Source organism: Plecotus auritus (assembly GCF_963455305.1).
Source record: "Plecotus auritus genome assembly, chromosome: 8".
Classification (NCBI taxonomy): domain Eukaryota; kingdom Metazoa; phylum Chordata; class Mammalia; order Chiroptera; family Vespertilionidae; genus Plecotus; species Plecotus auritus.
Window position 1 is genome coordinate 54,734,315 of NC_137782.1, and position 24,432 is coordinate 54,758,746.

Here is a 24,432-nt window from a genome sequence, read left to right on the forward strand (position 1 = left end):
GGGGAGCCCAAGTCCTGTCACAGATGTTCTGTTTCATCTTGGGCAAATCCCTTCTCTTCTATGTTCCCCCATTTCCACATCTATAAAGGAAAGGTGAGGCTAGAGGTGAGAGAGCCCACAAACTTCCCCCTTCTGAATCTTAGAAAGATTTCTCTGAAATAACAGAAAAGTAAATTGAGATAAGTTTTATGATGTTGTCCCCAAAAATATCGTAATTGGGAAACAATGAGAATGCCAAAGAAGCAGAGACCTCTTGCTAATTACCGGCGGGTCTGCAGAGAACTGTGGCTCCTGTTCTTACACAAAAGAAAGTCTTTCAAACAGGGCATTACTGCCTGCTTCCAACTGCCCTGGTTTCATCTTGTGATCAGATGAAATGTCTGTTCCCACACACACATCCAAGAGGGCTCTCAGTTCAGCCAGAAATGCCTACATGGGCCCATCTCTTCACTGCTTCATGTATTTTAGCCACAATTATATGATGGGATTATTCACTGCAGTATCCTTATATTAGCAATTGCTTCAATTTAGTCTGAAAATACTAGAGAATATTCAGATTGTCATATTGACTCATAAACTGGTGCGTAGGAGAAGTTTATCATTTGTGCCAATGTAATGAATATCATCAAGGATATGCATTATTAGTTGTCTATTTGTAAAAATCGTGTTTCTGATAACCACCTCAAGAATATTTTCTTTTTTTAAGTTTTATGTTATGTGTATGATTGTGAACTCAGATTTAAGCATATTTATTTATTTATATTGATTTGAGAGAGAGAGGAAGGGAGTGAGAGAAACATCAATGTGAGAAAGAAACATTGACCAGTTCCCTTCCGTACATACCCTGACCAGGGATTGGCTCCACAACCTACGTATGTGCCTGGACCAGAATCGAACCCGAGACCTTGTGGTGAACAGGACAATGGTCCACCAACTGAGTCACATCAGCCAGGGCTGTTATATATTGTTTTGTGTTTTTTAATACATATATATTTTTAATTGATTTCAGAGAGGAAGGGAAAGAGAGAGAGAGATAGAAACATCAATAATGAAAGAGAATCATTGATTGGCTGCCTCCTGCACACCCCTACTGGGAATCAAGCCTGCAACCTGGGCATGTGCCCTTGATCAAAATCGAACCAGGGACGCTTCAGTCCACAGGGCCAGCGCTCTATCCACTGAGCCAAACCAGCTAGGGCTATATTGTTTTTAACTCTAGAATATAGCATTTGTTGAACATGTGTGTGTGTGTGTGTGTGTGTGTGTGTGTGTGTGTGTGTGTGTGTGATGATATGAGTTATGCTTTGCTTTGGCTGAAACTGTAGTTGCCTTCCTTAATGAACCTGGACTAGTGGGAGGTGATGGTCCCACAAGGTGGTATGAGAAGGTGGAGTTACTCCAGGATGAAACCACATCTACTAAGGGGATGACCCACATGCAGACAATCTACTTGTTTTATATACTTTATGAGGCCATAGCCCACAGGACCTTAAATCAACATTTTTTTGGCCAAACCTGAAACATCACTTCAAGGGAAAATTCCTAGAGGCTGTGGCATGACCAAATGGCATGAACTCACTTTGTGACCATGCCCCCCACCCACCCAGTGCTAAGGGAACTCTATAGACACTCATTTCTCTCAAGAGTATTGTGGTGAAGCAATCTGCCTAGAATACTTCCAGAAACAGGCCCTCCTGCATATACCCAAGAGAAAAGAGCCTCTTTATGCTGCCACTCCACAGAACTGCTGCTTGCATTTAGATTTTGTTTTGTTAGAACTCACCAGTTTCTATGCCCTTGCTCCCCAAAATCTTTCTCCCAACTTCTATTGTCTGTATTGTGCTTCCCACGTTACACAGAGCCTCCCTCTCTTAAGACACCCCATACCCCAATCACCCCACTCTCCTCACTTTTGGAAATGTTTCTCTGAGCTATGCCTGGTTTAAAGGGGCTTTAGCTGTGTCTCACTTCGGCCCCTGTGGGGTGGGTGGGAGGGGGAGTTTTCTTTGATCCACCTAATGAATTAATGAATTAAACAGAGGTGGAGTTCAGAAGCCAGGCTCCTTACTTTTGCTGAAGCTGGGCTGCTTATGAGCTGGCGTAACTGCCAGAAAATTGCTAGAAGAATTAGGGACACGGCCGAGTCCATTCATAGTCCCTAATCGAGTTCTTGGGAAATACACATGTAGATTAGCCCCTAACAATGACCCCCGGCTGATTGCTTGGAGTACCCTCCACCGTGCCCACAATGGTATTGACTAGCTCTTTATGTCGCTCACAAAGGAAGCCCCAACCTCCCCTTGTCCCGCTTCGCCCCGTCTCCCCCCTAGTCCCTCACTAGTGGCTGTTGCAGTCTTTTCTGCTCCCCACCCCCAGCCTCTGAAATAAACAGTAAATAAAAGCCAACCTCACCTGGGCCTATTAGGGAGAACTGGGCAGTTCCAGAGGGAATTAACTTTGGAAAACAAGGCGCTAAGCCCCTTAGCGTGTGGGCAGGAGCTTAAGGAAACCCTGCCAATCTTTGTTTAACGGTGATTATAGAGATCAGTTTAATATTGGACAAGTTTACATAAAAAGCATTCTCAGTCAGAAGGGAAACCGCAAACACCAATTAATTATCCCTAAGGCCGCCTTCTGGTCACCAAGGCCTCAGCATCCCAGCACCTGCTCCACGTAACGGTACATGGGACCTTGTGAGGTGCCAGCAGGCTGATTTGGGGCGGTGCCTGGGCAGCCTGAGGAGAGCCTGGGGCAGGCTCCTTCGCCTGGTTGTGGTGGGATCCTCTTCAGTCCTCCTGGACTCCAGCGCCTCTGTCTAGGGATTCTGACTTCACTTATTTCTACCTCAGCTTCTTAGATGTAGGATTCCGTCTCTGGGACGACGCCTCAGGCTAAGCTGCACTTTGATTCTTTCCAAACATCACCCTCTTCCTTAATAACTACAAATGAGCCACAGCTGGAAAACACTGGACAAGGCGTCAGTAGGTCTGAGTTCTAGTCCTGACCCTTCCACTTAACAGCTGTATCATATCACTTTGAGACTCTGTTTCCTTTTCTGTAAAATGGGCACAAATATATATAAGGTCCAGCTCACCTCACAGGGCTGTGGGGATCCGATGACAGGAAGAATGTGAAAGGATTCTAAAAAGTATAGTGATCTGCAAGCACTATAAAACATATTTATTTTCATTAATTTAGCATTTTCTTAAAATTAAAAATAATTTAACTTGAATCAGTTTCTGGCTGCTTCAAACTCACATGCTTGCTCTTTAACTTACTTTTTTATGTTTGTATTAAAAAAATAAAGTGGTGTGTGTAATTAACTTCCCTCCATTTGCCCATTTAAGGATCCTTAGCTTAGTCACAGGTCAATTTCAATGTGGAGGATCCAAAGATAGGCGTTTTTCTCTTGTTTCTTCTTTTGTCTTGTCTCCCAGGCTGGGCCTTCCGCTCCTCAAGGCCAGGGGCCCTGGCCATTCCTTTCCTTTGTGGGGCTGACAGGGCTTGTGTCAGAGCTAGACCCTCAGAAAGAACGCAGGAAACGCTTGTCTGAACGCAAAGGGAATAAACAAACGCGGGTGCAGGGAGGGGACGCCCCTGAGAGACCTGCAAAGAGTTGTAAGACTCTCTAGGTCCTTTCCTAAAAGTCGTAGGCTTTTCAGGAAGCATTTAAGTTCCGCAAAGGCTGGGGTCCGCCTGGGGTCTGGCCACAGCCAGCGGTCACAGCACTGGGGATGTGGACAACAAAAAAAGCACCCCTCCCCCCAGAAATCATCTTTCCACTTGGCCTCCGAGCCACTCTGGGCCTCGAGGGGTCTCCCAAAAGGAAAGAAATGCAAGCGGTTATGCCTGTAACTCCCAGAGAAGCTGGAGGCCTCCCCCACCCCTCAGGGTCCTTCTGCAGTCAGCCTGGGGTTGGGTCCTCTGCTCCGCCTGGGGAATGGGTGGGTGGGGAGGGCGCGTCCGACTCAGGGCCTTCCAGTCTCCTCCTGGGCCAAGGGGCACTGGAGGTCCCGGGCCTGCGGGCGCAGATGCCCCCCTCCCCTGCCCCGCCTCCGGCCGGTGCTGGAGTGAGGGAGCCCGCGCGCCAGTCGGAGAGGAGCAGTTAACACAGATATACAAAGTAAACCCCAAGTCCCGGCTTCGGACAACCGAGCCCCAAGAGGATTGCCCGTGGGGGGTACAAAGGGAGACAGAGAGGGGAAATTAAAACTGAAAAGAAGGGCGGGCTGACTTGCAACGCAGTGGAGCCAGGAAACCTTTCCGAGGGTCGCCCGGGCGCTCAGCCCCGCGCAGGCAGGAGCCTAGGGATTGAGGCGAGTTGGGATGGGGAAGGTGAAGGGAGAGGTGAGTCCCAGGAGGGGGGAAGCCCGAGACGAAGAGGTGAGACCGAGGGCGTCGGGCCCACTGTGGCAAGGCGGGGGGCGCCGACCCCCAGACCCGGGTCCCCAGGCCTGTCGAACCCCACCGCTTGCCCCGGGGTGTGTTTGGAGTGTCTGAGGGAATAGAAAGATGAGAGGTGCTGCCCCCGCCTGGGGGATCCGCCCGCTGCGGGGCGGGGGTGGGGGTGACTGGGTCGGGAGGCAGAGGGGAGGAGCCGGGGTGAGTGGGCTCGCAGCCTTTAGGCCCCGAAGCCCCAGCTCCCGGGAGTAGCACCTTCGGCTCCTGCAGTGACCCAGGCGGCCGCGGGCTGAGCGCTCACCCGCCTGCAGCGAGCGCAGCTCCGCCGGCGTTGCCCGCTGAGCTTGACCTTGGGTCGGTAGCCATCGGGTTGGACGGCCGCACAAGGGAAGCATCGTCTTCGAGCCTCTTCCCTGTCTCCAAAGCAGTCGGCGCTGCCGAGAGTGCGGGCCGCGCCCTCCTGCCTCCCCCTCTCCCCATGCACCTGCCCGGCTGCGCCCCAGCCATGGCCGACGGCAGCTTCTCGCTCGCCGGCCACCTGCTCCGCAGTCCGGGCGGGAGCACCTCGCGGCTGCACAGCATCGAAGCCATCCTGGGGTTTACCAAGGACGACGGGATCCTCGGCTCCTTCGCAGCGGAGCCGGGCGCCGGGGGCACCAAGGAGCGAGATAGGAGGCCGGGCTCGAGGGCTGCCTGCCCTAAGGCGCCCGCGGGAGGCGCCCCGCCCTGCCCGCCGCCGGCTCCTGAGTACGAAGGTGAGCGCGCACCCGGGCAGCTGCGAGGCCCCAGGGAGCCCATACTTAGAAACGCTGCAGGACAGAGCCCCGCCTTAATTTTTATCAAGGCACTGGGTGCGGGTTTGATAGCAGGGGCTTCCGATTTGAGTTCAGAGAAAGCTTAGGGGCGCCTCGCAGCTCTCACCCGGACCCCCTCTTCCACCCCACTCCCACTCCGCTCCCGCCGGGTCATCTCGGAGCCCGCAACTGGCGGCCAGTGCCCAAGGGTAGGCGGGGTGGGTCCAGGGAGACCCCCGGGAGTGTCTCTGACCTTCCGGGGCCCCGCCGTCCCAGGCCCCCGCCCCTACTGCCCCAAGGAGTCCGGGGAGGCGCGGCCGAGCCCAGGGCTGCCCGTCGGACCCTCGGGCGACGCGAAGCTGTCGGAGGAGGAGCCGCCGAAGAAGAAGCACCGGAGGAACCGCACCACCTTCACCACATACCAGCTGCACGAGCTGGAGCGAGCGTTCGAGAAGTCCCACTACCCCGACGTGTACAGCCGAGAGGAGCTGGCGGGCAAGGTCAACCTCCCCGAGGTCCGGGTCCAGGTAAAGCGCCCAGGTTGTCCCCGGGAGGGCCCGAGCCCAAGCTGCAGCCAATGCTCCCTTGAATCCCCAGAGCCCACGCTTTTATGCTGCCACTTTTCCCATTGGCCTTCCTCGGCTGGGCTGGCCAGAGCCCCAAACCAGCGTCACAGATCTTCTTCCATGCGCCCCGCGCTGTCCTCGGGGCATTCGGTGCCAGTTCGCAGTTCCCCATCCCCTTTGCAGTCTCCGTCTTCGGAGCTAAAGAGGGGAATTGGGAACGGCGGGCAAGGACAGCTCATTAGTCGCAGCCAGGATGGGGTGTGTGTGGAGGGGTGAGTACTGAGTAGAGAGGGAATGTAGGCAGCAGCTGAGGGTCCTCAGATTGGGACCCCGAATGCCACCCTAGTCGCCAGCTGCGATTACCCTGTTTAAAACCAAAAACCCCGTCTTCCTTCGAGGGGCCTGGCGCCTCGCAGTTGAAACTTTCCGTGGATTTATTTAAGGACCTGACTTTTGCTTCTCTGGTGCACATCCAACCAAGCTTCCCTCTGCCTCAGAGGCCTTTTCTTTTTGTTGTAAAGGGGTTTTTTGCTTTAATTAAAGCTGAATTATCTTTAATCCCTGATCATTAAAATATTTGAAAGCCTTAAATATTTGCTAGTCATCTGTGAAAAATCTGGGAGGATTTCCAAATTGGGAGAGTTTACAGAGGCCTGAAAGGAGTCACTGGGAACAAGTTTCACTGCATCTGAAAGGCAGGGGAGCTCAATGGGTTGTGTGTGTGTGTGTGTGCCTACTGAATAAGATTTCCAGGAAGTGAGATACTCGGATGGTTGGGGCTTTCAGCCTTGTCTTAAAAGTTAAAGGGGACAAGCTCTTGTCGTTGTCTCGTCTGTTCAATTAGAGGGTTTAAAGTAACGAGTAGATGTCATGGTTTTAAAACATAGTTTCCTAATGTGGCTCAGGATTAACTGGCAAGGACAGTTCAATTTCTCCTAAATGGGGGCAGTGAGGTTGCAATGGTTTCATGGGAAGGATGGGCATATTAGCACCTGCTGTGCAGGGAGCACGGCTGGCCTTAGGAAGAGGAAGAGCATCAAGTGAAAGATGAAAAAAAGGAGAGCCAAGCCTTCCAGTGCCCCTGCGGAATAGAGGCGCAGTCCGCTCAGGGGCTGCCTTCATACCTGAGGCCGCCTCTGTCCCACTTTCCTTCCTCCTTCTTTACTTGTCCTCTGGCTTGTCCTTTTGGCTTGTCCTCTTGAGAACAGTGTCTGTGACTTCTCTGTGACCACAGGGCCAGCACAGTGTCCAGAGTTTGGTGGGTGCTTAATGCAGGGTCTCCAGCTGTGTTGAGGCAGCAGTATAAGAGCTGACTTTCCAGGCCTTTAGCCCTCCAACTGGGGATACAGGATCGATCTGAAGACCATAGCTGGTATTTTGGGGGATGGAGTGGACATCCTGAGAAACAGGGGACTGGAGGATGGGAACCCTCACCCAAGCCAGTGTTTTTCTTTTCTCGGTTATCTGCAAACATCTCCTGTTTCTGGGGAAATTGGAGCCTCAGATATGTAGGTGAATATGTTGTGGGAAGGGGGCGGGGTACTTACATATTTTGTTCTTCCTCCCTCCCCCCCCCCCAAATCCCAGCCTTACACTCGCTTGCCCTGCTTGGCTCAGGTGCTGGTGGCTCTTTTCTCAGCTCCCCTGGAGGTGCTCCTCCCCACTCTTACGGACTCACAACTGCTTTCTCACTCTAAAGTATCTAAAGTCACATCTACCCCGCATTTCCCTTCATAAATATAACACTGAAGCCACCAGTTTGTCCAAAGTTCTTTCTGGATACTCCACTAAGCTAGACCAATTCTCTCCAAGAATTGTTTGTTTCTGAGGATGCTAACTGTAGTGAAATCCTAACTGCACCCTTTCTTGTGATTTTATCAAATCAAGAATGGATGTTTCATTGTTAAGAGACCAGACTTGACTCTGGCATGCACTGTCCATTCGTAAAGAGAAAAAAAAAAAAGACTTAAACTCATCGAACCCATCTTAGGGTAATGTCAGAACTAACTCCATAAAGTAAAAGTAGATATAATAAACTATTATAGTCATCAAAAGCCATTTATAAGAAATATCAGAAATTCTAAATGAATATCAATTAAATAAAAAATAAAAATCTTATCAAAGCAACAACTCAAATATACTTAGGATAAAACTAACTCACACTTTTCTAATAGTTATCATCACCAGTTATTCGTGGAAATGGCTGTATTTTAGCATCCAGTGGTGCCCGTTACAGTGCTTAGAGTATTTGGTTTATATACATGTTTATAACAGCGACAAAAGGTAGGTAACGCACAGAAAGTCTGATGGGGGTGGGCTACTGAGAGCTGAACCACCCAGGGAGGAAGCAGAGTCTAAAACGCAGTGTCAGGAGGGGCTGCCAACCAGCAGGTCACAGAAATGGGTGAGATCTGGATTCCAAAGCCCCACGGTCTGATTCCAGGGTTAACTTCACTTTTTTGGAAACAGATACAACCATAGCTACAGGTGAGATAAACAGGGACAAGTGTGGGACAAGGAGACCCAGAGAAAAGAGAGGAGGAGGAAAGATACGAAAAGGAGCAAGGAAGAGGACGGATAATGCGAGTGTGTGTGTGGCGGGGGTGACAGGTGGAGGTGAAAGAAGTAGGTGCGAGATGGTCGCGCCCCAGTTTTACTTGGGGGGTGGGGAGGAGTGAGCTGGCTCGGCTGCAGCTCCAGGGCCGCTGTGCCGCCTTCCGCAGGTGTGGTTCCAGAACCGACGGGCCAAGTGGCGACGGCAGGAGAAGCTGGAGGTGTCGTCCATGAAGCTGCAGGACTCGCCCCTCCTCTCCTTCAGCCGCTCCCCGCCCTCGGCGGCTCTGGCGCCCCTCGGGGCGGGCTCTGGCGGCGGCGGCGGCGGGCCGGCGGGGGGCGCCCTGCCGCTGGAGTCCTGGCTCGGGCCGCCGTTGCCCGGCGGGGGCGCCACGGCTCTGCAGAGCCTGCCGGGCTTCGGGCCGCCCGCGCAGAGCCTTCCCGCCAGCTACACGCCGCCGCCGCCCTTCCTGAACTCGCCGCCTCTGGGCCCCGGCCTGCAGCCTCTTGCGCCGCCGCCGCCCTCCTACCCCTGCGGGCCCGGCTTCGGGGACAAGTTCCCGCTGGACGAGGCGGACCCGCGCAACAGCAGCATCGCGGCGCTGCGCCTGAAGGCCAAGGAGCACATCCAGGCCATCGGGAAGCCGTGGCAGGCACTCTAGGGGCGCGGGGACCAAATCGGGCGCCAGACAACCCTCCTGGAGCCGACCACGAACCGCAAGCGTGCACCCCTTCTCCCTGGGTCCCCCGATCCAGCCACTCCTTCCCCGTGCAGCCTGAAGCTGCAGCCAGGCTTGGGTCTTGGGTGCGCGTCTGTTCCTGACTCACCCCGGAGGACTGACCCTCAGGCCGACCGAGGCCCCTTAGCCACCCCAAACCCCCAGAGACCCCTAGCCTCGCTGCTGGAGGGGGAGAAGCGAGCGGCCCGGCCTTGTCCGAGGGACCCAAAGCGCCTGACCTCGGCGGTTCCCTGGCGGCGTGGCAACCCCAGATAACGACAACTGGGAGGAAGGGGAGAGGCGGGGAAATAGAGTTTGAAGAATTGTTTGTATAAATAGTTCCAAAGTATTTGAGAAAGTATTGAAAATTAAAGATTTACTTGTTTTGGTTTGATTCTAGTTAAACGCCCTCGGGACTGCGGTGGTGGGAGGAGGGTGTGGGTGTGAATGGGCGTGGGAGAGGGACTGTGGAGTGGGCCGGGGATGGGGGGCGTCACGGAAAGTAGAAGAGTGCGAGGAATCCGGGGCCCCTGTGGTACCCTTCGGGAGCAGTGTGCTTCAGCAGACGCCGTGTCCCCACCCTGGACAGTGTCTTCATTCCCAACGCTGCGGCGTCCGGGCCCAAAGCTGCTCCTTCCCTGACGCTGCAGGGCGCGTGCGAATGCGTGGCGTTCGGGGGTGTTTGGGGCCTAAGGCTCAGCTGCCTGTGCGCTACCCCAACAGTCCGGCTGAGGCTGCTACTTTGAAGGAAGGACCCCCCAATGGGAAGCGTCTGCACCACCTTCCCAGGGGGAGAACGGAACCTGAACACTCTCGAAGCCCCTGGCGGCCCGGCCTCCCTCTTTCCAGTGCGCCGCGGCCAAGGCCGCTCTCAGAGCATTGTCCAGGTCACCAGGTCGGCGCCAGCCCTGGTGCCCAGGGTCCATGACCTCAATCCTCCGAATTCCGGGAGCGACTTCCCCTTTCCTGAGCCCTGCGCCTCTCTCTCGCCCCCTCCCCCAACTCGCCCCGCACCCCCTCCCCCCACCCCCAGCGGTTTCGGTTAATCCACGCTGGGAATGTGTCGTGGAGCGCTCTGTGCCCAGCGGGAAGGCACGTCCTCGCGGGGCATTGTGAACAGTATCTTCAGTTCTCTGGCACCGGCTCTGGGGTGGAGAAGGAATCCAGAGGTCCCCGGGGCTTCAGAAGCTCCCCGGGTTCAAATGAGTAAAGGAGGGCCCGGGACTCCCAGGCTGAGAGGCTGTGGTTTCCGAAATTGACCCCGGAAGCTGGGCGGCGGGTCCCCTAGCTGGGCTTACACCCGGAAAGATGCCGCCAGAGCCTTAGCATCCACCGCCTACTGTCTGTCGGTGGTTAGTTAGCACCTTAGTAACCACCCAGTCCCCGCCCCTTCCTAGTCAGAATGAAGCCCACCTCTGGGAGGTGGGAAAGATGGAATGAGATCACCTGTGAGTCTTTTGTATAAATTGTCAATGACCCGGCATGAAGCCCTCCGCCTTGTGGGCCGTTTCTCTGATCCCCGCAGCATCCCTGCGCTGCGCTGGGCTTCCTAAAACCTCCTCGGAAGGATGACTGTTTCCTGGCTTGGCGTAGCAGTAGAGGGTGTCATTGCAGAATTCAGGCCTTGCCACGCCCCGGGTTCGAGAGGCTGTGGCATACACAGGGCTATGTATCCTAGCCCTTCCTCTGGTGTCTTGCACATAGTAGGTTGGTGTACGCATTTATTTAATCGGTTATTTCCCCCAAGATATAAGAAGGAATACCTGCACTTTCCCTCAAAAGATGTTCCTTGGGGAAATGGATGAAGTGGCCCAAGTGATCTCAGCTCTTGGCAAGAAACAATAGGTAAAATGGATGAATGCATAAGTAAATTTCTTTCAGGCTGGCCTGTCCTCTTTCATTCTTTAACACCTAGGAATAATTTATTCAGAGAACTCCCAAATTCACTGCCCTCTCCCTCTGCCTGCCCTCATTAGTCTGGGCCCATCCCCACATCAGCATTTTCTTAGATTATTTCCACAATTGTTCATTCTGTTTCCTCTCTGCCATTTTTCTTTTTTTTTAATATATTTTATTGATTTTTTACAGAGAGGAAGAAAGAGGGATAGATAGTCAGAAACATCGATGAGAGAGAAACATTGATCAGCTGCCTCTTGCACACCTCCTACTGGGGATGTGCCCGCAACCAAGTTACATGCCCTTGACCGGAATCGAACCTGGGACCTTTCAGTCCGCAGGCTGACACTCTATCCACTGAGCCAAACCGGTTTTGGCTGCCATTTTTCTTTCTATTATTTTTTTAAATATATATTTTTCTCGATTTCAGAGAGGAAAGGAGAGGGAGAGAGAGATGGAAACATCAGTGATGAGAGAGAATCATTGATTGGCTGCTTCCTGCACAACCCCTACTGGGGATCCAACCCGTAACCTGGGCGTATACCCCGACCTGAAATGAAACTATGACTTCCTGGTTTATAGGTGAGGCTCAACCACTGTGCCACACTGGCTGGGCTCTATTTTTTTTAGCCACTTTTTTTCCACCACCTCCTTCTCTTCCTTTACTATTTAGTTCAGTTTGAGAGTGGATATTCTGCTAAACCATCTCTTTAGGTATCAACAATTTGAGCCATTTCAACTGAATTTCAGGGACAAGTCCTTAGGAAATGATAATAAAATTGCTGAAGGTTAATGATCACTGAAAACCATGTGCCAACAGGCTTCTAAGAGGCTTACATCTATCTGTTGACTCATGGAAGACTCACAACCACCCTACCAGGAAGATACAATTAGCCCTCTTTTATAAAGGAGGAAACGGAGGCACAGAGAGGTTGCCCCAGTTAACAGCCTTGTAATCTTTGGAGCTGTAACAACCACAAGCTGGGTCCGTCCACCGTCATAGTGCCCGCCCAGGAAACCTTTGCTGAATAAGTGCTCCTTATTTCAGTTCCCAAGAACAGCTCGTTAGACCACCTGGAAACTGAGATCCTGAGAGGTGGGAGCGAGCTGTGAGTGCTTTCCTGGGCCTCCTGCGGAGGGCTGGACCACACCCCAGTCTCAGCGCCCCCACCCCATCCCCAGCGGCTGCCTAGCAGGGCAACTCTGAAGTCGGAGATTCTTGCTGCCGGCTGCAGCCGAACTGGTGCAGGTGAGACTGGAAGCCAGTACTAAACTCAGACTGGAGGTGAGAAAGGCTCGTGGCAAGGAGCTTTAGAGCCCCCAGACAACCCTGAAACGCTTGGGGCCGCCACTCACGCTCAGGGCTACAGAAATCACTTTGCAGAGGCGCTGGCTTCCAAAACTAGACTGCTGGCTCTGATTTGGGGCGGGCACCCGGGACTCCGGGGAAAGGCCTCCCCAGTAAGCCCGCATCACTTGGGAAATGGTTGTTGAGTCTTCGTAATGAGCCTGAGGGTCCACTGAAGGGGAACAAGAACCAGTTGCGAGCGGCCTTACGGGGTTCGGAGAGGAAAGACACAGCGACCCAGATGGAGGCGGGCCTTGATCCAGCCCGACTGGGGTCCTGTCCATCTTAGAGGGAGGCTTGGCGACCCTTTCCCAAAAGATGACGTCTGCCCTGGCCGCGGGAGGCAAGCAGGTGAGTCAGAAGAACGGCTATTTTTGGGCTCCTGGGAATCCTGTTGGGCGGCGCCCAGGGCGGGGCGCTAAGAACAAGGGGACGCGCGGGGAAGGACGCGTCGAATTGGACCGCTGGCGAGAGACAGGCGGAGTCAGGCGCAGCCCTGGTCCCGCACCCCGACCGTCCGCCGCGCTCCCACCTCCGCCGCCCTGAGGATGGTCAGACCTATTGTAGGTGACCGGAGGACTCAGGGAGTCCTTGGGAGAGACAGGCTTCCCCAAAGGTCAGCAAGTGAACTGGGCAGCCCCGCTGTGTGCAAGTGGAAGAGTTATCAAACCAGGGAAGACAGCCCTGCCCGCCCCCCACCCCGCCCTAGTGAACCTAGACTCCCGCGAGTGGAGGGAGGGAATCCCGAGCCTGGCCTCTCACCGACAGATTCATCGGTTAATTCAAAGTCTTTGTGGAGACCTTGGAGAACCCGCGTGAGGGAAGCGGGGACAGTAGGGACTCCGCTTCTGAGAAGCGGGGTCCCTCCTGCGGGCAGAGTAGGGTAGGGATGTCAGGGTGTTGGCCCAGCCGCCCCTAGGACTTTAGCATTTGAGGTGCTGTCAATGCCGCCCCCTACACACACACACACACACACACACACACACACACACTCACTCACTCACACACACACTTACACACACACACACACTCACACACGCACAACTCCAGCCCCAGTCCCAGGACTAGGAAGCTGGCAGGAAAAGACTTTTAGGGAAGATAATAAGAATGAGAATTTGGCATTTCCTCTGCTCCGGAAGCCAGAGTCCGCATCGCCCCGCCTGGGAGCTCAGCCTGCGTCCTAAACCGCCTGGGAAAGGGGAGGCTCTGCCGGGCCAAACGGGGGCGCAGGACCCTTCAAAGAGCCCCATGGCGCACTTAGTGCCAATGTCGTCGTCTTAATTGGGAACTGGCTCTAATGATCTGACCTCAGTTTGTTAACTGCACAATAGTGGGCAGAGTTAATGACTCATTAGTGATTAATTTCTTAACTACCTTAACTGCTCACTGTAAAAGCCCTTTCCTAAAACTGGATTAAATCATCTAGATCTTTGGCCAAGTCTCACAGCCTATATAATTTTATTAACCAATGTAACCCCAATAAATTCAATTAAAAAATTCCTTTAGAATCCCATAAATCTCGTGACATGTAACTACTGGGCGGGACAATATCATGACAGGCAGCTAAGCTACCTGACTGGGTTATATTGCTACGGGCAGCTACTACCAGGACAAGCAGCTACTATTGCCAGAAGCAGCTATTATCAGGACAGGCAGCCACTGTTTCCAGAGGTAGCCACTATCGTGAAAGGCACCTGCTGTCACGAGTTGAATACATTATGGCGAGAGACAGCCAGTCTCTCCAGAGGCAGCTACAGAGGCCAGACTTTGTCAGGAGAGGCATGATAGGTAATAATAATAAGGGGCGAAATATAATACGGTCTCGAATGGGGAAAAGGCAGTTTGTGATGATACAATAAGATATAATTCTTGCTTCCTTCAGAAGAATGGGGTGTAGCCATTGTTTCCTGCTGCCCTCACACACTGCTGGTGGAAATGGGACCTGGTGCAGTTGCTTTGGAAAGCAAATCTTGCCCTTGTTGGTTTGGCTCAGTGGATAGACCATGGGCCTGCGGACTGAAGGGTCCGAGGTTCCATTCTGGTCAAGGGCACATGCTCGGGTAGCAGGCTCGATCCCCAGTAGGGGGCATGCAGGAGGCAGCCGATCAATGATTCCCTCTCATCATTGATGTTTCTATCTCTCTCTCCCTTCTTATCTGAAATCAATAAAAGTATATTTTAAAAAAAGAAAGCAAATCTGGCAATTCTTCAAACTATTAAATATACTAGTATGTAGTTTCTATAGCACCTATCAATTCTGGCCAAGAGGAATGAAAACAGGTCCACACAGAAACTTGAACGTGAATGTTTATACCATCATTTTTCATATTAGCCAAAAGGTGTAAACAATCCAAATGTCCATCAACAGTTGAAGTAATAAACAAAATGTGGTATGGACATGTGGTGGATTATTATTTGACCATAAAAAGGGACAAAGTACTGCTACATGCTACGACATGGGTGAATCTTGAAAACATTATACCATATAAATGGAAATTTATATGAAAGCCCAGGTAGGAAACCCATAAAGACGGAAAGTAGATTCATGGTTGCTTTGTTCTGGAGGAGGGGCAGGGGATGGGTGACACAGAGAGGGTGATAGGTAAAGGATATGGGATTTCTTCTGGAGGTAATGGAAATTTCCCAAAATTGCCTATGATGATGGATGGATGGATGGTTACATTTATCTTTGACCCAACTAAATAAGTGTACTCTCAATGAGTGAATAGTATGATATGTGAATCACATCTCAATAAAGCTGTTAAAAAACAAGTCTTCCCACAAACTCTTGCTGCTGCCACCCATTTCAAGTACTTGCATTGGAATAATTTTTCTAAATACCATTTTCAACGTGTTGCTCTCTTGCCAGGTGAAACTTTTCAAAGTCAATAAAGATGTCATCAATTCAGCTAACATACATTGCATGCCCACTATCTTAGGCAGTGATAAATACATCCACACACTTTTTCTGCCATTTCAAATCTTAACTCCTCTTTCTGCCTTCAAGGCTCATCTGCATGACTCACTCATTTCCTTTCCCATTGGCCTTCTCAGAAATAGAAACCCTCTGCTCTACACAAATGACCTTGACTGTAGCTTGCTCTCCCCGGTTCCTCCTCTATATTATTGCTCAAGGTGGACAACACCTTTTTATCCAAAATAGCAGACCAGCCTAACGCACCAGCTCTCCTGGAAAAGAGGCAATGGCTTAAATTCACACTGTGAGCTTGTTCCTGCTATTTCACCTAGGTGAATACTACATGCCCTCTGTCTAGGTCGCTTTTTCTTCTTTCCTTGAAGTTTTCTATCCCTAGTTCAAAGCACATCTCCTTCCAGAAGCTCTCGTGGTTTTACATACCTAGTCTTTTCTTACTTTTCCCAGACCGCTCTGTGATTCCTTCCTTAATCCCTCCCCCATCTCTCGCTCTTTTGTAGAGCAAACAAGCCTTCAGTAAATGTAACTGCCTGGCAGTCGACCAAAAGTCTGCTCAAGACTCAAGGATTAGCCTGATAAACTTTGAACCCAAACTCAAACAGCAGCTCTCCTGTCTTTTCTATATTTTGTTTCATTTAGGGTAAGGAGCACTGCTGTCAGATTACTGTCATAGAGCCATGATTGGGTTCCTTGTCAGGAGATCACAGGACCCTCAGTTCTGTCACGGACTTGACATGTGGCCTCAGGCAAGGTGGTCTCACTCGGGCAGAAGTTCTTTGCCTGTGAGACCTAAGGGCTGGACCAGAGGACTTGTAATAAATATCCTCTCAGCGCACAATGCTGATGCTCATTCAGTAACTTAGCTGAGGGTGCCACCTGATGGCTACCTTGAGAACTTCACCTGCTGGTTGTTGCCTGGAAATTTTCTGATAAAATGCCTCCTCCCAGAATCGCCAGAAATGAATGAGAAAGGCCTTTCCTCATCCAAGTAACACCCTCCTCTCTGAGTCCTCCCAAGTCCAGGGGCTTGATGATACCCATGGAGTGGAAAGCCTCCCCTTTTCCTTTCAACACCTCCCCCCGCCCCCAACACACACACACACCAGGTCAACCCAGCCAGGGGATTCTTATATCATTAACTACCTTCAGAGAAACTAGGGGGCCCAGAAAGCTTCTGCTTTTATGTTCCCATGCCCTTCCATCATTAAAGTTAGGCAGGAATTGCTTGTAAATTATGTACATGAATCAAACGTGATTTACCTAACCTCTTAAACCTTTCATGAAAAAATACTTGCATTTTAATAGAATAAGCCCTAAAGGATGGCAATTCTTAATTCAAAGTCAATTAATTAAAATAATTATACTAAGGATAGAATTTTATGTGTCTGGGCAGTAAAAATATTTTATACATGGTATCCTCTTCCTGGTATCCTTCCAAACACAGCAACTAGGTAATAAGTTTAGGCCTATCATTAGACATTATATACTACTTAGAGGCCCAGTGCACAAAATTCATGCATGGGGGGGTGTGTGTGTCCCTCAGCCCAGCCTGCACCCTCTCCAATCTGGGACATCCCTCTCACAATCCAGGACTGCTGGCTCCCAACTGCTCGCATGCCTGCCTTCCTGATTGCCCCTAACTGCTTCTGCCTGCCAGCCTGATCGCCCCCTAACCACTCCCCTGCCAGCCTGATTGATGCCTAACTGTTCCCCTGCAGGCCTGGTCACCCCTAACTGCCCTCCCCTGCAGGCCTGGTCCCCCCCAACTGCTCTCCCCTGCAGGCCTGGTCCCTCCCCCCCAACTGCCCTTCCCTGCAGGCCCGGTCGCCCCCAACTTCCCTCCTCTGCCGGCCTGGTCACCCCTAACTGCCCTCCCCTGCAGGCTTGATCACCCCCAACTGCCCTCCCTTGCAGGCTTGGTCCCTCCCAACTGCCCTCCCCTGCTGGCCATCTTGTGGTAGCCATCTTGTGTCCACATGGGGGCAGCTATCTTTGACCACATGGGGGCAGCCATCTTGTGTGTTGGAGTGACAGTCAATTTGCATATTACTCTTTTATTAGATAGGATAGAGGCCTGGTGCACAGGTGGGGGCTAGCTGGTTTGCCCTGAAAGGTGTCCTGGATCAGGGTGGGGGTTCCCTTGGGGCGTGGGGTGGCCTGGGTGAGGGGCCTGTGGTGGTTTGCAGGCTGGCTATGCCCCCCCGGTGACCCAAGCGGAGGCCCTGGTATCTGGGATTTATTGATCTTCTATAATTGAAACTTTGTAGCCTTGAGCGGAGGCCAGAACAGGCCAGGAACTTGGCTTCCTCCATTGCCAGGGAAACCCAAGCCTCCTGCTCTCTCCGTGGCTGCATCCATCTTGGTTGGGTTAATTCGCATACTCGATCCTGATTGGCTGGTGGGCGTGGCTTGTGGATGTGGCAGAGGTACGGTCAATTTGCATATTGCTCTTATATTAGATAGGACTAGTGCCCTGGTGCATGGATTTGTGCATACTGAAAGGAAATTAACTAGAAGGTGGCTGGTGGGGCGGGACTGGGCGAGATGGGCTGGACATGCCCTGAAACCAACCTCCCTCGGTCCCTCCCCTGCCAGCTGCACCTGGGGCACTGTCACGGCTCAAAGGTCATCTGCAGAGTGAGCAGGGTTCCTCCAGCAGGTGGGGTCCCTCAGCCTGGCCTGCAGTAATTGGGCCAAAACCAGCTCTCCAACATCCCCCAAGGTGTCCCGGGTTGCGAGAGGGAAATTCTCAGGTGATGCACCCTGGAATCGGGCTCCCTCCTGTCTGGTTCAGGGTGTGTCACCCCAGAACCACTGCTGCCGCCAAGTCACTGCAGCTCAGCAGCTCCTGCATTGAGCGTCTGCCCCCTGGTGGTCAGTGCGCATCATAGCTACTGGTCAGATAGTCAAAGGGTCACTTAGCTTTTTATATATATATAGATAAGACTTCCACTCCGGTTAGTTTCTAATACCTGGTATTTAATACCAAGGTATAAATGACTTAAATATCCTAGCATACCAGCCATCTAGAAATATTTACATTTTAAAGGTGTATTTCTGGAGATATAATGACCAAACCAAAGTATAAATCTTGAAGAGTAGAATTTAGGTGTGTAAAAAATCAGGTAGGGAGATGCTTTTAGGTTTAGTGACCTTTATGGCCACCCTCCAATTAGCACAAGTGACCAAGATGCTGGTGATACTTAAGGCTCATGGGCAGAAAAGAATATTAGGAACTGCGCTAAGTTCCTAGACGTTCACTGTCCAGGAAGGGAATTATCTTTTTGGTTCTGGGGTATTTGTAGGAAACAATGTGATATAGTAAAGTGGAACTTGCCTTTGAATTAAAAGAATGGGTCTTATTCCTGTTTTCCCCATTTATAGACCAGATGCCCCTGATGTTGTTCTTAAATTATATAACTGAAGTTACTAATCTGTATAGTGTGCATAATATCTATCTTAAGAGTTGCTTTGAAATTCTAAGGAAGATGATCTATTTGGAATTCCCAGGGGTGTCTTCTGCTCATGCTAAAGTGGTATCTGCTCCTCGTGTTATAGGGAAAATCAAAGGCACATCTTTCCATCCTCTTTTTTAAAGAGACCCATGGCATAGTTCAAGGCTAAACATGGTTTTCTGAGACTGCACCTTCTCATTTCCTATCTTCTCTTCCCAGATATTATGCAAAAGAAACAAAACCCTCAAACACCACTGTCAGTGAAACTAGAAGATAGTTGTGACTTGAAGACAAATGTGTAAGTGTGACCCAAAATTGCTGAGATTGGCATGGAAGCTGTGTGGAACAACAGGAGTGAGGGGACTACTCCAGGAGACTCAAGAAAAAAAATTGACTCCAGATGGACTTTCTTTCAGGAATAGAGGCTGTAGACAAGTTACTCTGAACAAAGAAGAATTCAGGGAATAGTATTCCTTCTTACCAAATTATTAGAGGATGAATTTCAGCCAATCGAGAGATGACTAAGGATAATTCAGCAAGAGAACTGCGGGTGAATGCCATCTACAGAACAGAGGGGAAGCAACTGTGGGACTTTGTGTGACAACACAAAGTAAGCGTTATCTGTACCAACAATATAGAAATGATGTAACCATTTAAAGAGAGAGAGAGAGAGAGATAGATAGAGAGAGAGAGAGAGAGAGAGAGAGAGAATGAAGGAAAGGGATAAGAATTAGAGTCAATTTGCTGATTGCCATCTATGTAATAGCTCAAAGTCAAATAACTTTACTAACAAGTAAAAGAAGTCTAAGTGGCCCTAATCGGTTTGGCTCAGAGAGCGTCGGCCTGTGGACTCAGGGGTCCCAGTTTCGATTCCGGTCAAGGGCATGTACCTTGGTTGTGGGCACATCCCCAGTAGGGGGTGTGCAGGAGGCAGCTGATTGATGTTTCTCTCTCATCAATGTTTCTAACGCTCTCTCCCTCTCTGTAAAAAAAATCAATAAAATATATATTAAAAAAGAAGTGTAAGTGTACTTAATAGTACAAAGCTAAATACCAAAAAGAAAGGTAAGCATACTGACTGATATTGGAGGAAACAATATTATCATTGTTCAGAGTAGGAAATGAATAGACTGCCTGTAGAAATAGATGTCCAAAGATACTATGTAAAGGCATACTTTTTCAAGGTAACCACTCAAACAAAACCACAAACTTTTCTAAATATCTGAAAACTATATACACATGGGGAGGAGGAGACAAAAAAAAATGAGGCTCTAGCTTGTTTGCCTCAGTGGATAGAGCGTCAGCCTGCAGACTAAAGGGTCCCAGGTTCGATTCCGGCCAAGGACACATGCCCGGATTGTGGGCTCGATCCCCAGTGGGGGGTGTGCAGGAGGCAGCCTATCAATGATTCTCTCTCATCATTGATGTTTCTATCTCTTTCTCCCTCTCCCTTCCTCTCTGAAATCAATAAAAATATATTAAAAATGAATAAATAAATAAATTAATTAATTAAAAAACAAACAAAATGAGTATCCATAATGCTAAAAAGAGAAATTCACAAAAAGTATATTTTAAAAAATCTTGGTTGAGTTCTACTAGAAAGTAAATCCATAAGTTACCTCAGAAACCATGTCACTGCCATGGACTTTCTTTCCTTGATTATGTTCTGGAAACCTCAGGCCTGCCCAGCAGTGCCAGAAATGAGGCAGACTTGGGGTTACTCTAGTGATGCACCCCAGCCACAACGGGAGTCTTATTGTCACTTGACTTGCTAGGATGCCGTAACACATTTCCTTTACATTTAAAGTAGTAAATTGCTCCTGTTTAAGTAGCAAGTGATTGGGATTTCATATTTTGGTTTTGGTGAACCCCAAGTAAAGAAAGTCAGCCCACATGGTCCAGAGGAGAGGAAATAAATCAAACATGAAGTCCAGCCTCTCAGCAAAGAGGCAAGAGGTAGGAGGGATGGCGGGAGGCCCCTCGCCCTCCACTGCCTCATCAGGGTCGAGATTGGACACAGACATTTATTAGTGTCTTCAAATATTACAAAGAGATATCTATCTATCTATCTATCTATCTATCTATCTATCTATCTATCTCTATCTCTATCTCTATCTCTATCTCTATCATCTCTCTGTCTCTAACATTTCACCTATCAGAATCATATAGGATCTCTTGAAGTCTTCATGCAAGTTCTATCTCTCAATGTCATTATCCAGAGAACAGTGAAAATTTATATTTGTGATGTTAAAGACTCCAGGCAATGATTGGTTGGTTCTATGAGAACTGTTTACTCGGTCAGCTCAGAAATACATAATCAGGTGGAGCAGAGCAGAGAGAGGTCAAACTGGGGCTTGACTACACAGACCCCAGGAGCTCATCAAGATTCTACATAGGGCCTGCTGCTTGACTTGTTTCAAGAGACAGTGGGCACCTCAGCATACGGGTATCTTGGGAACAGATGGTCTGATCCCACACTCTGCACTAGATTCTATTCCGACTCTGTTCACGTAGTAAGAACCGCTCACCAGCAGCATGCCAGAGTGAATGGCATTGCCTAGAAATTTCTCCTCTTTTTTAACAGTCTTCCTTCCTTAATCCAGTGACCAGCAGGGAAGGGGTGAATCTTCAAAGTCGGCCAGGGAAGCAAATATTATGTGGCAAACACCCTTCTAAAACATTGCACACACACCTAGAGAATCACAAATGTGAGCAGGAATTTCAATATATTGTCGAACAAATCATGAAGTAGTTCCCTTACCCCTGGCATATGTAACAGTTAAACGAGGATCACCAACTCAATGCCTAGAATGGGCAGGCAGGTCATGTAAACAAATAAAGCAGGCAGGGGCATACTAGGGTGTGGTGGGGACTGTGGCAAAGTGGAGAAGGTGGGCCGAATCCACAGGGGCACTGTTGGGCACTGGTTGTCTTCAGGGAAAGTAGACCCAAGAGCTGGTCTTCTAACTTTGCAAACCCTTGCAACCTGGATTTGTATGTGAAATCTCTTGGTTTTTTAAATGTCTGTGGCTGGCTAGTTCTAATTTTTAAAAAACTTTCCAGGCAAGCAGCACCTCTACAGGTAGTACCTGACCAGCAGGCTGCCAATTCCTGACTACGAAGTAAATGGTTTTTCACGTTACTCATTTTTCTTGTTTCCCACATCCTCGGAAGTTAAGTGGGAAGAAAGGACTATACTCAGGCTTTATTTTAAATTCAAGTTTATGTCGGTTGTCCATGTGGCTGTCTATAGCTGAGGCATCTTGCGAAGTTGTCGGGCAGAGGAGAGCACAATTTGAAGCTATTTCCTTTTCATTTCTGTTTATTTCAGCAGTAGAGTCAGAGGAACAATTATGTTGTTACAGTAACAGCCACTTGTCTTGCAAGACTAAGGAAGGAGTAATGGATGAGAGAGGCCCAGACCAGAGAGAGGAGCAGCCTGCCAACCGAAATCACAGCATCAGTGCTTCAAGGAAGAGAAACAGATAACTGCTTGCTCTTAAGGACTCCTGGTCTTAAAACTATCAAAAGGACTTTACACGAGCATCTGCGAACGGATAAAACCTCACTTCACATGTTCACACTTAATAGCAGTGACTAATTTTTGAAATTGCTATACTGGGTGAGATCACAAGAAATGACTTTCATGCTGGTTGCAGTTGCGGTTGAAGGACCATCCCAAATCAATTTCACACTCCTGCCTTACTCAGAGAGCCTTGTCAAGTGTCCTTCCTCCCACATGACTCATTGGTAAATCCTAATTGGTGAGGTCAGCGGTCTAGTTCCCTTTCGTTAGTGATAGGTTTAGGGCAAGCCTGTGATTCAGCTGCTCATTGAGGTGTGAGGGATTTAGAGGTTTCTGGGAAAGGACTCAGAGCTATTAATAAGGGGAAGCCTAAAAAGTGATGACCTCCTTGCTTCGTTGCACGTTGTCTCATCCGGATGCGACACCTGGAACTTCGGCAGCCCTCTTGTGGCCATTGAGAGACATCAGCCTAAGGACAAACCTGAACCATGGTGGCAGAGTGGCAAGATGGAAAAACCATCGTACCTGAAGAAATATTGGAGTCACCAAATTAAGTTGAACTAAACAACCCTGAATCCCACCTCCCTCAGGATTTCTTGTATATGAGTGAGTAGGTATTTTAAATCTTTTACACCAATTTTACTAACAGCTAAAGGTATAGAGAGAACTAAAATTCAACAAAGGAAAACAACCCACTTCAAAAATGGGCAAATGACTTCAAAAAACATTTTTTCTAAAAGATATACAAATGGCCAAGAAGCTAAGCACATGAAAACATGGAGCCCCAAGAGGGAACGCTAGGGGTATTTCCAGTGCATGCGATGGCCTCCATCCTGCTCTGGGGATGGCGATCGTTCATCGTTGTAGGTTGCCCTGGAAGTGCTATTTCATTGTCTATAAAGCAGCTGGTGGCTGAGAAGATGAATAATGTAAACCCCATGTTTTACTTCCATGACTCCCTGCACATTAGAGCTGGGTAAAAATGCTCTGGAATGATCAAATATCCCCAGTAGGACCTAAAAGGCAGGCATTGTGGGGCTGGCAATTATACCATGCTGCCTGAAATGCCTGCTTGGCGTGTCATTGAACCTCTGATTGTAAGGTTACCCTGTAGCACTTAACAAAAAAAGACTGTACTTTAAAAAGAACAGATTTGAAGGTGATATTGCTTCCTTCCCTTTTGGATTCTCCCCCCTTACTATCCTGCTTTGCTGCAAGGATTTCTAAGTATTGTTACCTCTTAAAAGCAATTTTCTGCTCTTGCTGTGTGCATACACCTGGCCCTGCTTTCCTGAAATCCCCAGCTGTGTATTAACTGTTCTCCCGAATAGAAACGGGCAGAAACCAACAAGGAAATTCTTTTGAGGGGTAAAAGGGAAAGAAGACACCTGTAATTTGTGGCTGACCAATCTTTTGAACACTATCTCTTCTTTTTGCTAGGGTCCCATAATTTTAGTCCGATCCTACCAAAGTAGAATATTAAAAACTACATTTCCCAGCTTTCCTCACAGCTAGATACAGGCATGTGACCCAGGTTCCACCAATCAGATAATAGACATTGAAGGCTGATTTGGAAGTAAGCCAAGGCTTTGGGGATATAATGCTGTGGGCAGAGATTATGACAGAGGCCTTGAAAGACAGTGCCAACTCAGGCGGTTGTGCGGAATGCGTTAGGGGGAGCAATGTATGCAATTGCCATCTCATTAACACAATCAGAGGTCTGGCTTTGAGCACTGAACCTGCAAGGTGAGCCTTGAGAACGTTTCCCTGGTCTCCCCTGACTACTATCCTCTCATAAAGTTGTCCTTTTCCTACTTAAGCCAAGGTGGTCGATTCTGTTATCTGCAACTAAAAATGGCCTGACCCGACACGCTCACACAGATATGTGACAAGACTTCACTTGCAAACAGGGGTTCCAGAAAGCTCATCAACTAAAAGATTCTAATCATGACCTGGGCTTGGTACAGAGGAAGGTTTGGGTGAGCTATTCTGGTCTCTTGGTCAGAACTCAGAGAGAAAAAATGATTTCAGCTAAACCGTAGGATCACATCTACTCTCACGAGACAACCAAACAAGTGGCAGTCTAGATGGGACTGTTCTCGGGCATTGCCTTCCTCTCCCTGCTGGAAGTGCCAATCATGCATGTCCTTTGGAGGGAGAATCCTTCTGACAGGGCTTAGCTCTCCATCACAACCCACATGGCAGAAATCAGTTGACACCGCTCAGGATTGAGTTCTTG

General features: G+C 49.6%; 1 protein-coding gene across 1 annotated transcript; it reads left to right on the forward strand.

Moving 5' to 3' along the window:
• Positions 1-4,879: 4,879 nt before the first annotated feature.
• Positions 4,880-8,976, forward strand: RAX (retina and anterior neural fold homeobox; the record flags this gene model as incomplete). The annotated part of the gene is made up of 3 exons (XM_080683852.1): positions 4,880-5,156; positions 5,472-5,722; positions 8,485-8,976. The coding sequence occupies 3 exons, from the start codon at positions 4,880-4,882 to the stop codon at positions 8,974-8,976; spliced, it is 1,020 nt and encodes a 339-aa protein (XP_080539978.1).
• Between the last annotated feature and the right edge of the window lie 15,456 nt (positions 8,977-24,432).